At 33.0% G+C, this 15231-nt stretch overlaps 1 protein-coding gene across 1 annotated transcript; it reads left to right on the top strand.

Annotated features, from left to right (window-relative positions):
• Positions 1–10908: 10908 nt before the first annotated feature.
• Positions 10909–12755, top strand: LOC110451599. The gene is made up of 2 exons (XM_021499718.1): positions 10909–11269; positions 12396–12755. The coding sequence occupies exons 1-2, from the start codon at positions 10909–10911 to the stop codon at positions 12530–12532; spliced, it is 498 nt and encodes a 165-aa protein (XP_021355393.1). The 3' UTR covers positions 12533–12755.
• Positions 12756–15231: the final 2476 nt, after the last annotated feature.

Genomic DNA, 15231 nt, shown 5'->3' with positions numbered 1-15231 from the left:
CAGCCGAAGTCAGCGATTTCAACAACATTTTTTTTTTGGATTCTGAGTAGCTCAAACCATGTACGTATGCATGCATGTATGTATGTACGACTGCATCTATTTGTGTATGCATGCATGTGTGAGCGTGTGTGTGTAGGAGTCCATACATTTACATGTACGTACGTGGGTGCATAACTATGCATGCAGTCATGCACACGCATGTGCGCAAGTAAATATAATTTAAGAATGTATGTAGGTGGGTAGGTATGTACTTACGTACGTGTGTGTGTATGTATGTATGCTAGATATATGTGTTTATAATATGTGTACGGGATGCATACATGGACGTTTGTGTGCGATCTTGTGTAAAAAGATATAGCTGAGTTGCTAACATAATAATAGATCAATTGACTTCTGATTTATTATCTTATGACGTCTTTGAATAAGATTCTTAATCAATGACTTTTGTATTCATATAATAACATATATTATATGTAAATTAAGTCATGTGGATGGTTTTTCCCGATGCAAACAGTCTAGTGGAAACGGATATACCAGGAAGAAAAGAATGAACAGGAGAATGACATATTAAGACACGGGATGTGACGAACAATTGAGCAGCAATAGTGTATGGAATGTGAACAGTCTATCACAACGACTGTCTGCGTAGGGAAAAAACAGCCATATGATTATGATTATCATGGAGTATATTTTATATTAGCATTATAATGCAGCTTGTTTATTTAGATCTTACTTATATGCATATATATACCTTTCTTGAAACAGTCTGAAAATCAATCATAAGGTGTATTAACGATGACGCAACAAAAGGATTTTTCTTGACCGCAATGTACTGATTTTATGAATATAACGTATTTTGTACATGTACCATATTTTTACACTGCATTCCCCCAACTCTCTTCTAACTTCCCCTGTAATGTATTCACGTCACTATCCCTAAGCTATAGTTGATAATGTTGGTGACGATGAACGGTAACAGATGTATATAAGTGTATTAACACTTGTTTCTGTTCCCAATTCATTTATGTTTAATCATATTTGTATTATGTATTACATATGTTATGTGAATAAAACAAAGATTAAACTAAGTCAGCTATGAGATAGGTTTTGTACAATGCGTATGCCATGCAACTTAGCAAAAATCTAAAAGCATTACCATGATTGGTATATAACGATAATCTGATTAATTAAGATCGCTAACCAGGAATGCATTTTAGTCAAATACATGCCGTCATAACAATCAAGCGATGTTTATGTTGTGCCATGCTAGGTTTTTCTTTGTTTTGTTAAAATAGTGAAGTATTGACATGTTTTTATGAAAACAGCGGCCATTTACATACATATGTCAAACAGGGTGGGCTGTATATTTCAAGATTAAAGACGTTTTTTTCTTCAAAACACAGCCTAACTCAACAAATATAAATAAGATCAGAATGCTAAATCTACTGGTATAATCATTATGACAGAAATGAACTTCTTGTAAGTTATCTAAATCCCGTAGATCTTGGTTGTGTACAGTCACAAACTAATTCACAATATTAAATATAATTAATTTTGGTTTAAATGTTTAGTTAGTAGTGTTTCTATAACTATCCACCAATCAATATAACATATAGCAACATCTCTGAAGGGGTTTATAATATGTTTATGATTGTGCTGATTTTGTTCTGCAGTCAGGTCAGAATCCCGGCCAGAAATATCATATTTGCAATAAGGTTTTATTACTGCAAAACCTGGTTTACACACATGTATGACTTATGCTATGAATTGAAATACATTGGATAATGTTTTTGAATGTGTTAACTATTGTAAAAAAATATATTTTACATTTATAACAATTTATATGATGCGGGAAAGCAACAATTAGGCTTAGTATTACCCATAGAAAAACAATGTATACACAAATATGTTAAGACCGTGTTAAGCTTTCTGCTTTCTTTCTCACAGGTTGGATTTGAAACCACGCCTTCTAGCACACAAAGGTTAAAACTTTATCAAACATCTCATACCTTATAGCCAACCGCAGCCGGAGAAGAAACCTTTTGAAATGTGGGCGGTACGTTAGAGGCGGACAAACCACATTGTTATTGTTTTCAACAGGCAGTTCTGAACTAGTCTTTCTCCGAGTGGTAGAATCATGGATCAGGACATTTTATTTTGAATTTTGTTTTGTATTTGATCAAGTCTGTTTTTTTTAATCTAGATCAGGATGTTTGTAAATACAAGTATACTATCTATCAATGATGATCTGCAAAGCACAATATAGATGATATTAAACAGAGATGATACAATGATAACTTGACAGGTTTATCAGTAACTAGGGACTTGGATTGTATATTTCACTTTAATGTATACACCCTTGTTACTCTTGAAGACGAATGTTTGATATTTCATTAGTACTGCATCTATTTAACTACATTGTGAACTAAAATATATACCTATATTTGAACTGGACTACTATATTATATTTTAATCGTGTCTGTGAATTGTATAAAGAGAAACCACAGGTAATTATCAAGACTTTTCGCACTTGTATGTAGATATGCACGGTAAATCAATTATAATATGCCCATGATCCTATTTGTCAATTATATTTTGTCCGGCAATGGAACTTGGACGTTATTGTGTTGGATCGAAAATTCATCTTAATGCATAGCAAGCCAGTTTTAAATTTATATAATATGCCAACTATGAATTAATATATATTCAATATATTACAAATCATTTTCTGTATCATATATAATATTTTATATACTATTTATAAATCTTATATGTTAATAAGATTTCTGATATGTTTGTACGATGAACTATTTTTTATAAGATAAATCTATTATATAAACGTTATGGAATACCCGATAGAATATATATAAAAACGTATTAGACGAATATATTTCATAAAAGATATTTAAGATATCTTATAACAGATAGAGGATATATTTTAAAATTTTCTTTATAAAATATCTTTTATATAATGTAAGATATATTGTATATTTTAAAAGATGCATATGTTTTATGAGTTATATATTGATAAAATTGCGTTATTATATAAAATTAAAAAATATAAAAAATATCTTATATAATATATTAGATTTCCCGTAAAGAAAATTATTTAAAATATTTGATAAAGATCGAGGTTTTCGTGATACTGACCATTGAATAAGTATTGTATAACAATTGATCCCTACGGAATTAAATCGCTGTCAATTATTAATGAAGAGTTACCTAACTAAAAGATATATATATGTCTACCCATATATTCATACGGTTAAATAAGCGTTAATATATTCTATATAAAATATCTTATAAATACGTCTATAGAACATATCTTATAAAGACTCTTAAACAAGATATCTTACATATATTTTAATAAGATAACTTTATGATATAAATATGAAAGGTATTTTAAAGAAAAGTTTAAAGATATATTATAAAGTAATAAAGGTATCTGTAAAATGATTATGAATAAACAACAATATTCCGAGATCTGGAAAAAAGTGTTCCATGTGTACCACTAAGACAAAAATAAAGAAGACTTACCATATTCCTATGCATAAGGGAATTTGACGAGAAATTGTTCTTTAGCATTTCATTCAGTAAATCAGTTGAGAGTTAATCGTAAAACGATTATATCATGTCAATTGGAACAATCTTATTAAATATATAATGTGTATCCCATGCTGTAACTTTTTATCGTGTTTAATTTGAAGGGTCAAAGTATTAAAAAGAATATATAACGTAGTATAATGCCAAACACGTCTTAAAGATGGCATATGTTATACTAATTTCAAATATAAAGGACAGAGTGGCGTAGTTCGCCTGATAATAATGAACGTATAGTCCTGTAATAGCCACACAGCACCTTTGGACACGTAAAACTTTCACTGAGTGAAGGTTAATATGAAAGATATTTCAATAACTATACACAGCAAATAATATATATATATTTGTAATGTTCTCAAAATTTGAAGAATTAAGATAAAAACATAAAACCATGTGTTACAATTTATCATTTTACCATTTCTGTGAATGACTTTTGTTTATTTATTCATAGTTTGTTTGTAATCACCAAAATAAGGACTATGCAGTCATATTGGAAATTATCTAGTAGGAATGAAAACTGAGCTACTAATACGTAATTTAATTCGGCGTATGACAAAAATGCCCGAAGGATAACATGATAAGATGCATTTACTCTTTGTGGTAAATTATTCCAAAAAATTGACTTTTGATAAATATTACATTTCAATAATTGTGTATTTGTATCAAAGATTATGTAATTGAGTAAGTTTTAATTGTGCAAGGTGTTTAAATTGGCATTATTGCAATATTCTTATACAAATTCTGAAAATTGATTTGTGCCATTGTTACGAGAAACGAAAATAGGCAAATTTTCGATGCCTGTAACTTTTCTCAAGCCTATGTTTTTTCTCTTTTCCCCCCATTTAGATTCGATAATGAAATTTTCCTCTTGAGAACATAGGCTTTCTTTTAGAATTAATAGCAGATTTATGTATTCTTCTGTATTTTCTATTGTTTTTATAATAAATACAGTAAAAATCGTCTGATTAAAAACAACTTCTGTGTTTCACTAATAGTATAATATATTTACATCTTTCCATTGTAACGCATTGAAAAGGCAAATATTGTTGTAAGACTGTAACAACATTTGCTATTGTAACGTCATCGATCTCTATTGTGACGTCATCAACCGCATTATTGTCAATGCGTAATTTGCTATTCAAAGAACTGCTCGAAATAACTAAATCAAACGTAATTACTCTATCGAATGTAAATAGAAATAATGAATATTTTAGCAAATATTGTTATGGTCCTAAAACACACATTTCCATTGCTGACAAACTTATATAAAGCCCTGCCGAGCTTTACTAAGTTTGTCATCAATAGCAATGTGTGTTATAGGACCATAAAACATTTGCTAAAACATTCATTGCTTAAATGAATATTGTAATTGATAATTCGTCATACATGTAAAATGTATACTTTGACTGGATCGCCGTGGTGGCTGATTATGAGTTCTGGCTTGTTTATTCGGTTGCTCGCAGATATTTAATTCGATATGACATTAAACTAATGTCCTTCGGTATATTAATTTATTTATGTTTACATCTTTTTAATGATCTAAGCTGTTACATGTAGTAGGACGTTTAATATAATAAAAACAAAACAAAACAAATCTCAAGAGAGCTGAATGGAAACCTTTTTCTCTCCTTAGTCCATACCGACATTTAAAAGTTGAGGAACTGTTGTAGGAAGGGTGACATTTCCTTTAAATGATCCTTTCGCGCTTAAATTCTTAATTCTGCATTTCAAAGATTTGATTGACAGACAAAATAATTTAAGTGAAGCATTGTCCATAAATTTAAGTACAATGCGTTTTTATAGTTTGCGATATGTTTTGTTTTGTATTTTGTCTTGTGTCTTCATTAATATTTATTTCAATTATGGTTGTTTTCACTCACATACACATATACCGACAAACGAAAAGGGAATCTCCCAAGTTTGCTCTGCGTTGAATCACGTGACCGCGAGTAAACGGCTGCGACATCGAAAAAATTGTGTTGTTGAAGACATCATTATAAAGTTATATAGTTGCTGTTGGTAAGTGTTTTTTTTAGCTGCTTTGACATTTCTCACTTGTCTGCATTAATAGAAAAACCTCCGAGTGTTAATATAACTCGGGTCATCTCATAACGTGATTTGGAAACATGCTATAGTACCTGTGCACAGAGTCTACATGTGGAGTTCTTTTCTCGTGTTTAATGTCTATCGTGATTTTATTCGGTGACATGCCTGTCTGTTTATCTGTATGGCATGCCTGTCTGTTTGCCTGTGTGACATGCCTGTCTGTTTATCTGTGTGACATCCCTGTCTGTTTATCTGTGTGACATTCCTGTCTGTTTATCTGTGTGACATGCCTGTCTGTTTATCTGTGTGACATGCCTGTCTGTTAACCTGTGTGACATGCCTGTCTGTTTGCCTGTGTGACATGCCTGTCTGTTTATCTGTGTGACATGCCTGTCTTTTTATCTGTGTGATATGCCTGTCTGTTTATCTGTGTGACATGCCTGTCTGGTTATCTGTGTGACATGCTCTCTAAGTGCTATTTTAATTCTTTTTTTACTTTCCACTGATATACCGTTATGATGACATTAACCCAACAATTGATGTGATAATACTTGAAAATTGTAATCTATAGTTTCTGCCGTAACTATACCTACTCACGCAAATAACTTATATACTGCATTCGGCAGTAATACACTTAATCTCGTTCCACAGTCATTGACCTAGGTGCATTTTTTTTAATTATTTCATTTCGTTTCTTGTATTATTTTTTCAAACGATATTTTTATTTATCTGAAGTGATTTTGTACAAATGGTGTTGATTTTCATGTTCATCAGAAGTACAGCATGGTCACCAGAGCAATCACATCAATGTCTGTTTGTGGACAAGATAACTTGAGACTGAAAAGTCATTTGAAATTGATTTTTTGTGGTAGTAAAATGGAGATGAAGAGGTGGATAAAATTTGGGATCATTACAATGAGCGGTTGAATTTGAATTAATTTAATTGTAATTTTGTCTCTCTGTCAAACTGTGTATAGAATTAGCTGTTGGAGGCTCCACAATTCACACAACACTGACTTGTTATCAGGCTGACTTGTGTGGCCCCTCACAGCAAACTCTGACATTGATATCTAATCCATATGCATGTAATCACTTGGGTCGCAGAGCACAACCTTTCGAGCGGGGACTTACGCTAACCTTGCGTTGTACAACCCTATCTTTACGGTCACAATCAACGTAGAGGACAAGAATAGTTTTATCAATTAACATTTAGAAGAGATCAGACATTCGGTGAGTTATTTGATCAGCTGAATATCAAGAAAACTTTCTGCATAAAAGTATCTATGAGTCAATAATCGTTGTGTTAAATGCACACGTTCAGGAATGACGATGTTTATAACTTGTCAGCTTATTGAACTTAACGAGTCGGTTACTCTGTTTACATTGTTACAATCACAATTGTTCATTCCATACTTATGCTCAAATGTTTCTTCATCATCAAAGATATCGCTATTCAATGGGAAGAGGACCTCCATACAGCGAATCACAGGGACGCTAAAAATAGATAGGGGAATCACCTACCGGTATAACGTCCGCGTAAACAAATAATACAAACACAATTGTGTACAAACTATACTTATGCTAACTTACATTTGCATGGCATTGTCACTATATAGTTTATTTGAAAGCTGTGTTATTGATGGGACTTTAAATACCATGCAGTACGAGACAATTATTAGCGTATTAATACAACACTGACCGGAACTACAATATCCATTGTAAAAAAATCATAGCTGAAGATGAAATATCGCTGGGTATTTTTAGACTTGACAATGTAATTGTAAATGTGTAAGAAATTAATTTAAAAAAATCTTTTATTACAACAATTTATCAATTTATCAGAAATACAGTATCGTCTGTTACACTGTGCTGATCTAACCATGACAGAATCAAACGATGTTCACACATTTTGCTTGGATTTGGCCAACTTTTTCCGATAATGATTTTTACTTGCAAAGCTGTGTCATTCAAATAGATCATAAATATCATGCAAAAACAGTTCAATGCTTAAATATTTGTATCGTACTGGAAAAAAAGTGTCAACATTTTGTTATAAAACGCACTATTTCAAATGTACAGATTGTTGTGATAGAGCTCAATATTCACGTATTCTCATTTTAACTCTAAGTGTGAATATTTATATAATACTAAAACATACACTTAATCTTTAGAAAACAAACTTTAAAATGTCCAAATATTTTATTTTGAGCTGATGTACAATGCAGTTTACAATTTAATTACGATTTTATAAAAGAAAGTGCATACATACAACATAAAAAAAATCATTAAACAAATATCAAGTAACCTAACGCACTGGTTTGAAAACGTATTAAGATGTAAAACATGATTAATTAAATAATGGTTAGAAAAATTTGTCCTTTGAATTATCGAAAATTATTACCAAAACAAGTCATGAGATAATAAGTAATATCTCATCTCATCCAAATCCGTTAAGTTATGTATAAAGGAACTATAGATTATTTGTTCATTATTACAATAACACGGATGTGTAATGATCTCAGAAATAATTAATGAATAGGCCACGTTACTTGAACAACATAAAAAGAATCTTTTAGATTAAATATGAAAGCTCTTAAATTCAAAAATCGATAAAATTCAAATTACTTTGCATCTTTTCTATTTTTCTTTTCTTTACTCAGTTGAATATAACAATTAAGAACAGAACAATAACCCAAAAAGGTAGGTTGCAAAACTTGAAATATTAATTTTGATGTAGCCACAATAGTTACTGGAGAAGGTACACTAACTACCATAGACAATTTAAACACTTAATTCGGTAATTATATGCCGAGTAAATTACATAAACTGTTCGAATTCTCAAACATTTAAAAATTATAATTACCATCTCGTAGCACAGTCGTTGACCAGGCAAAAGAGGTGACATAAATATCACAAATAAGCCCAACATGAAAACAAACCGGTCTAGGAAATAAACCATAGTTTCTTTACAATGACATACACCCTTAAAACCCCCGAAATGAAAATAACCCTCTTAGAATTGTTGTTATGTTAAACACTGAAAAATCGATTTAGTTATAAAGGATCTTGTCTAATCATAATTTACATATAAAAAACTATTAATTGAGTTTTTGACCAAAATATAATTTAATGTGAATGACAAATTTGAAAAGTTACATCAACCAGAAAAAGCTGAAAGTTGGGTAAAAAGCTATACACATGTATGCTATTTCTAAGGTTTTAAGAGTATTGCAACACTAGTTCCAATTGCAAGAAACGCAATATTCATTTTAATGTATTTTAGCACACAGCTAGAAATGAATAGATTAAGTTCAGATAAATATATATAAAGATTATTCATTTATAAAAAAAAGAGAGCGATTTTAGGACTGAATGTGATAATCTTTAACGGATAAAGAAAACAGAAGTTTGTTGTTAATTTTCTAGGGAAATTTGCGGTCTTCGAAACAATGCTCAACTATGTTTTTTACATTATTGATAATAAGCAACAGAATACATTTAGAAACAATTGAACCGAAATATAAAATAAAATGAATTTGTAAGTGTGTGAGTGTGACGTAATAACTACCTTATTACGACAGTTGGCTTCATTTTCTTTAATAAATACAAAATGTTGAATGAAGTGTTTCTTTGTAAGCTGTCATATGATTTACATATAGGCGGAGTTACACGTTTCTGTGATTCGTTGGTTGTAGGCATAATAGTAATCAGAGGAGTGCGCGCGCATTGTAACCTTATGCATGAAAGGTCACAAAATCCTCCACGATGAAGCGTTCGACACAAATCAGTGCCATATAATATAATCAATAAGTAACAACACATAGGAGAATTGGACAATTGGTGAGTTATCTTATTATGTGTATATCATAAAGAATAATAAGCTATGAAATACTTTATTTCATGTACATTATGATTAAAGCATGCCAACCCCAGAGTTTAACAGTTTCTCTCATTACTCTCTAATACTCGCTGTTTGTAGAAAATATGCAACGAACATATCAACCTCTGCGTTGTAGNAAATAATGACATCGAAGGAAACAGTGAAGTGCTTTGTTGATTCGTTCAATGTGTTTATATTCTGATGAAGTTGTGATACATTGAATACTTAAGTTCTGAGATTAAAGCCTGATAATGTGACGGAAGTAGATGTCACTTTACTCAGCATGATCAGTGGAGCACAATCAAAATTCAAGAGTTACTAAGCTCCTCCCGCCTCTGTAAACGCCACGCCTCTTGAAACCTGTACTTGCAACGTATTATTTGATTAAGTCCTTTTCATCGTGTTACAATGACTACAACTATATATTTATATGTTTTCATTTCAGAACTTGAAGCACAAATAACTGGATTGTTTTTATCGATTCATTATATATAGAACTATTTTTTGCAAAATTATTTGCGAGTCAACAGTCGCGTATGTGTGTATATCAGCTGTGATATTAGTTTTCCACTTGGTTTAATGTTTACAAATCTTAAGTAATAACAGTAGGTAGGTTCAATTATATAACGAGATCTTCGACGTTGACAAATAAGGTAATATGGTGTTGTAGTTTTAGATCTCTTCGCAATTTCAGCAGAAATGAAATTACTGATATACCCTGTGAATACAGATCGTTAACTCCTTTCTAGAGTATTTGACCTGAAAACAGAGAGGTCAAATGATAGTCGGTGAGCCATTTGCAAATGTAAACAAATTATGCGACAGCATGGATTCTACGGCTACCAAAATGTTTCTGTAACAGAAAAAACCAGGGTAGACGATTGTAAGTTCATAGTTTGATAGAAACAATTTATGTGGCAGATTTGAGGAGTTTGGCGTATTTGGTTTTTCGCGACGAATCAAAGCAATGGTTAACATAGTTCTTTCCAAGCAATCATTCGATTCAAAGCCTGTTCGCAAGGATGTTTTGAAGGTACGTGAGACAGCAGCAGTTAAATGATAATAATCTACATGCAGCTGAGTATTTGTGTGCATGTGTGTTTTATGTTTGTTTGGGTCTTTGTCGGTTTGTAGTTGGTTGATCAGGGGTGTGGTTATTTATGCAAATTATGCAATTGTAACATCAACAGGCAATTCGATTATGGTTATATTGAAAGTCTATGGAACATTTTATTTTAAGTTCGTTTTTTAAGCATTATGTTAGCTGTTATACCAGTATAGCAGTTTGAATTTTAAAATAAAACTGAGGGGAATGTTCTGGGTTGCATTGACAAACTATTATTCTTTCTCTGTACCTAAAATTTGGTCTTTTCAGTGTGACGATGAATCAACCCCTGGAACATGACCCTATTTTTGAGATACCTAATGACTGCCAACGAGAAGCAAGTTTCAGGGGTTGGTCTTACATGCATATTCCAATAGAACCGCTCGTGGGAGGAGGATTTACCTGTATAAATCCCAACACCTCAACAGTAGCATGCACTGCCTGTGGACTGCAGGCCGACGCTGCAAGACTGAACGGCACAAGTCCTTATGATTTCCATGTCCAACGATCTCCTGGGTGTTTGTTCTTCAACCCTTTTAGACACGAGTCGAACCGCAGACAGTCCTTCCTGTATTGGAGTGGATACAGTGGGGCCCTGGATATTGATGATCTCGTTGCTGCTGGATTTTATCTTACCGGTAAATATCTTATTGACGTATTATTTATATTGTCATCATAATGATCTTTCGATAAGTAAGCAGAAATTATTTAACGCGATTACTACTAATAATAATAATTCGAGGTTCTTATATACCGTTTGTCACAACCTAGTTCGTAGGTCGTCTCAAAACGGTTATTATCCGTGGTTATAGGGCCTTTGCAACCAGCCAATATATTTCTTAGTTTCCTCGGGAGCATACAGCCGGTGCTGCCATTTACGCGTTCACAGCTAGCATTAAACATGGCTTGGTTTGGTTTGGTTTGGTTTAGTATTGTTTAACGTCCTAACAACAGCTATGGTCATTCAAGGACGGCCTCCCATGTGTGCAAGATGCGTGCGTGTAGTGTATGTGTGTGTGTTTTGGGGACCTGCGCTATATTCGTGTCTGTCTCCTTGTGATAGCACGGAACTGATGCCGATTTTATAGTGCTACCTCACTGAAACATACTGCCGAAGACAAACAGCAGAACACCCCAACCGGTCACGTTAAACTGACAAATGGCGAACCAGTCGTCCCACTCCTAAATTGCTGAGCGTTAAGCAGGAGTAGAAACTACAATTTTTACAGACTCTGGTATGTCTCGGCAAGGGGACAGAACCCAAAGCCTTCTTCACAGGGGCGAACGCTAAACTAAAGGCCAAAAGTGAGGCATTGTCAAGGGAGACATTAGGAAGAAGAAAATTGTTTAGAAAGAAGAGAAAAGATAAGATCCCAAATTTAGTCGCCTCTTACGATCAGGCAATGGGGCAACAGGTACAATTCTTACGCAATACCTGCAGTGACAGCCTTCAACCATTCTAGAAATACCCAACCACATACTCATTTACAGCTGAGTAGAGTGAAACAAGTGGAGTAAAGTATCTTGTTCACAGTGCCGTGACGCGACTCGAACCCGCAACCGTTCGGTCATGAGCCCGGCGTCCTACCACTAGACTACCGTGCCTCCTTAAATATATAATATTTATATTTAGTTGTTAACTAAAAACATTATAATGAAATGTTCTTAAAATTTACATGAGTAAAATACGATAATATGTAAAGATAAAATGCCAAACTGTGAACCGAACCATCGTAAAACATTCCAGTTGATTTAATTTTTCAGAATTTGGACAAGGGAATATTCAATGTTTCTGCTGTGGTATCAGTTCATCATCTTTAAGTCAAATCGTTGACATCAGACAACAACACACTCAACTTAGCCCGCATTGTGTCTTCATAAGGAACGTGTTGAGCCAGTAACTAAATAGAAGACTCCAATGAAATGAACTGAATAGAACTGTGCAATGTGTCTATTTTCTTGGACAATTATTCCGTTGTTTTATCTAATAAAACAAAGTCATTGAGTTAATGTTAACTATGACGCAGTAACCATTGGTAGGTAAATGACACTGTTGATGGAATTTATAATGACAAATGATCCTTAATTACTCCTACTCCAAAAGGCATCTCATCTAAAGAACGAACTAGGCAACGTTTTGTTAATGTCACTTGTTCAAACCCCCAAAATTAGACCATGGCATCATTAACAAATTCGAAGGTTGATTCAAATTCACACTTGTTACTCTGTAAATCGTTTTCCTTACATTTATTCATGCTCCGTTTCTCTAGCTATGTTCCTTAATTAATTGACTGTATCATTCCTCTAATTTAATAAAAACAAAATCGGACCATGACGTTGTCACTAACGAGTGCTGTTTCTCTTTCACGTTTTCATTTTTGTTACTTGAGACTTGTTACTAAGGGAAATTGTTCTCCTTGCCTTTAAACCTATTTTTCCTATTTTCCTGTTCAATATATGTATCCGTTTCACATTGCTGTATGGTGGGTGTTGCTTGTAAAGAAATGACAGGGGTAAAAATAGAATATGGAAATCATCTAATCAAGGCACGAACACCAATCCCGGAGTTATAATACACACCACATACGCCGCCCTGGTAAACGAATATAAACATTGGTGTTACGATCAGATATAGGAGGTTTACTAGATTTCGTCCCGATGACCTATATATATGTAGATTTCTTTTAAATAAATGGCGAGTGTTTTGCCTAAAGGATTTTAATTAATACCAAATGTATTTTTCAATTTATTTTGTAAAACTATAAACTTACGAAATAAAAGGACACCGAACCATTTTTTTTTATCGTGTTACTTTGGACGGATCGGAGGAATACAAATAAGTACTGATGACTCTTACTGCTACAGATAACCACAGGAATAGTTTGTTGCTAGCATATGGAAATTGTACTATTGCGTTATCATTAACTCATTCACCCCTGAAGCTTCACAATGAACTATTTCAACCTTTCAATTGAAAGGGTTATAATGTGTTTTCAGGAGTGAATTTCTACAAATTTAATCAAATTTTGACATCGCCCCCTCAATAAGGTATATATGGCGCGTGCATATGGAAGAATCAAAAGTATAAATAAAATATGGAAACCACCTTATCCAGGTACGGACACCAACCACGGCGTAGTAATCCACGTTACGTCACCGCCCAGATAAACAAAGGTAAACTATGTTTCGATCAGGAAGACGTAAAGGAAGTTAATAGATTAAAATGTACACTCTGGTGATAAATATGTAACTACAAAATACATCGCCTCTTTGGCTTTATAACGCTTTGATCGATAACAATTACATTGTTTTCTTAAATTTTTATCTATTTAGAAATGGTGCAAAATTAGAAAATAAAAGGAAGCTCATGTTTTCGTTTTTATCTAATTAACTGTGTATACATTTTAATTGATTTGGGTAATCAAATAGGAATCGTACTTTGGATCTTACAGCCTTATCAATCACTGGAAACAATTATTTTTGAGAATTGCAGACAAGAACATGAACTTTAATATTATGGCACTTAGCACTATGCAATGTATACCACAGCAGTTTAAGGTAGAACGCAAAGATAAACCGTAGCGTCATCGCACACGGAGCTCATTATCACAACGAAACAAAGTATAGCAATATGACAAACTCTGAATTGTGTTTGAATGTGTTCGTATACTCTTTATCCTTTTGGATAAGGACTAGACTCGCCCCGTCTTAGAATATCATAAAAGATATTAAATTATTAAGAAAAAAAAACCTAATAATTTTGATCACTTGGATGTCTGATTCGAATTTCTAAACTAGGGGGAGATAAGCTAGAAGTTAAATGCAGTTGAGAAAATCTTCATAAAAACTTAGGGGTCAGTCTAGATAAGGACTTTTAAACATTGTTTTCCAATTACAAAACCTCACTAGTACGCTTTATTTAAAATAAATAAACAGATGTTAATACATCAGGAAATTGAGAAAATAAGGAGGATAAGAAAGTATGAAAAACCCAACAACTGCAATAAGAATTACAAAACGAAGAAACAAGTGCCAAGCTAGAACAAACGAAACATTTAGGATCCTATATAGAGATGCATGAAAATAACCGGCAATTACCTATGAATTTCCTTGATTTTCTCTGAATGTATTTGACAATGCGATGTCAATGGTTTTTTTTCTGTTAAACAAATACGTAAATGACATAATCTTTCAGACACATCATTTATCTCAATTCAGTCATTTTTTAATTATAAATGTGGTAGGCCTACAGTAGTGGTGGATTTGCAACAGTTAATGTGATATATGAAGACTGGTGTCTAGGGAGACGAAGAGAATTTTCCATATCACATCCAGTATCAACTCGAGGGTTGATACTGGGTGTGAAATGGAAAAAGTCATTATTTATTCTGTTTATTACATATTTACTTATAAAATACGCATCGATCTACTATCTTATGATCCATTTTTGTATTGGTGTCGTCTGCTGTAGCTGTAACGGTGAGAGTTTGTGACTCTGCTTCCTCTGCCGCCACATCGTCAATCGTATCAATGACGGCAGATCTCCTGCTCAATCAGATATTCTAACTCAAGAGACTCCAATGTTCGCCCCCCCCCCCCT

The sequence above is a fragment of the Mizuhopecten yessoensis genome, unplaced genomic scaffold (genome assembly GCF_002113885.1).
Source record: "Mizuhopecten yessoensis strain PY_sf001 unplaced genomic scaffold, ASM211388v2 scaffold6135_1, whole genome shotgun sequence".
Classification (NCBI taxonomy): domain Eukaryota; kingdom Metazoa; phylum Mollusca; class Bivalvia; order Pectinida; family Pectinidae; genus Mizuhopecten; species Mizuhopecten yessoensis.
This window is presented reverse-complemented; position numbering and strand designations above follow the sequence as displayed.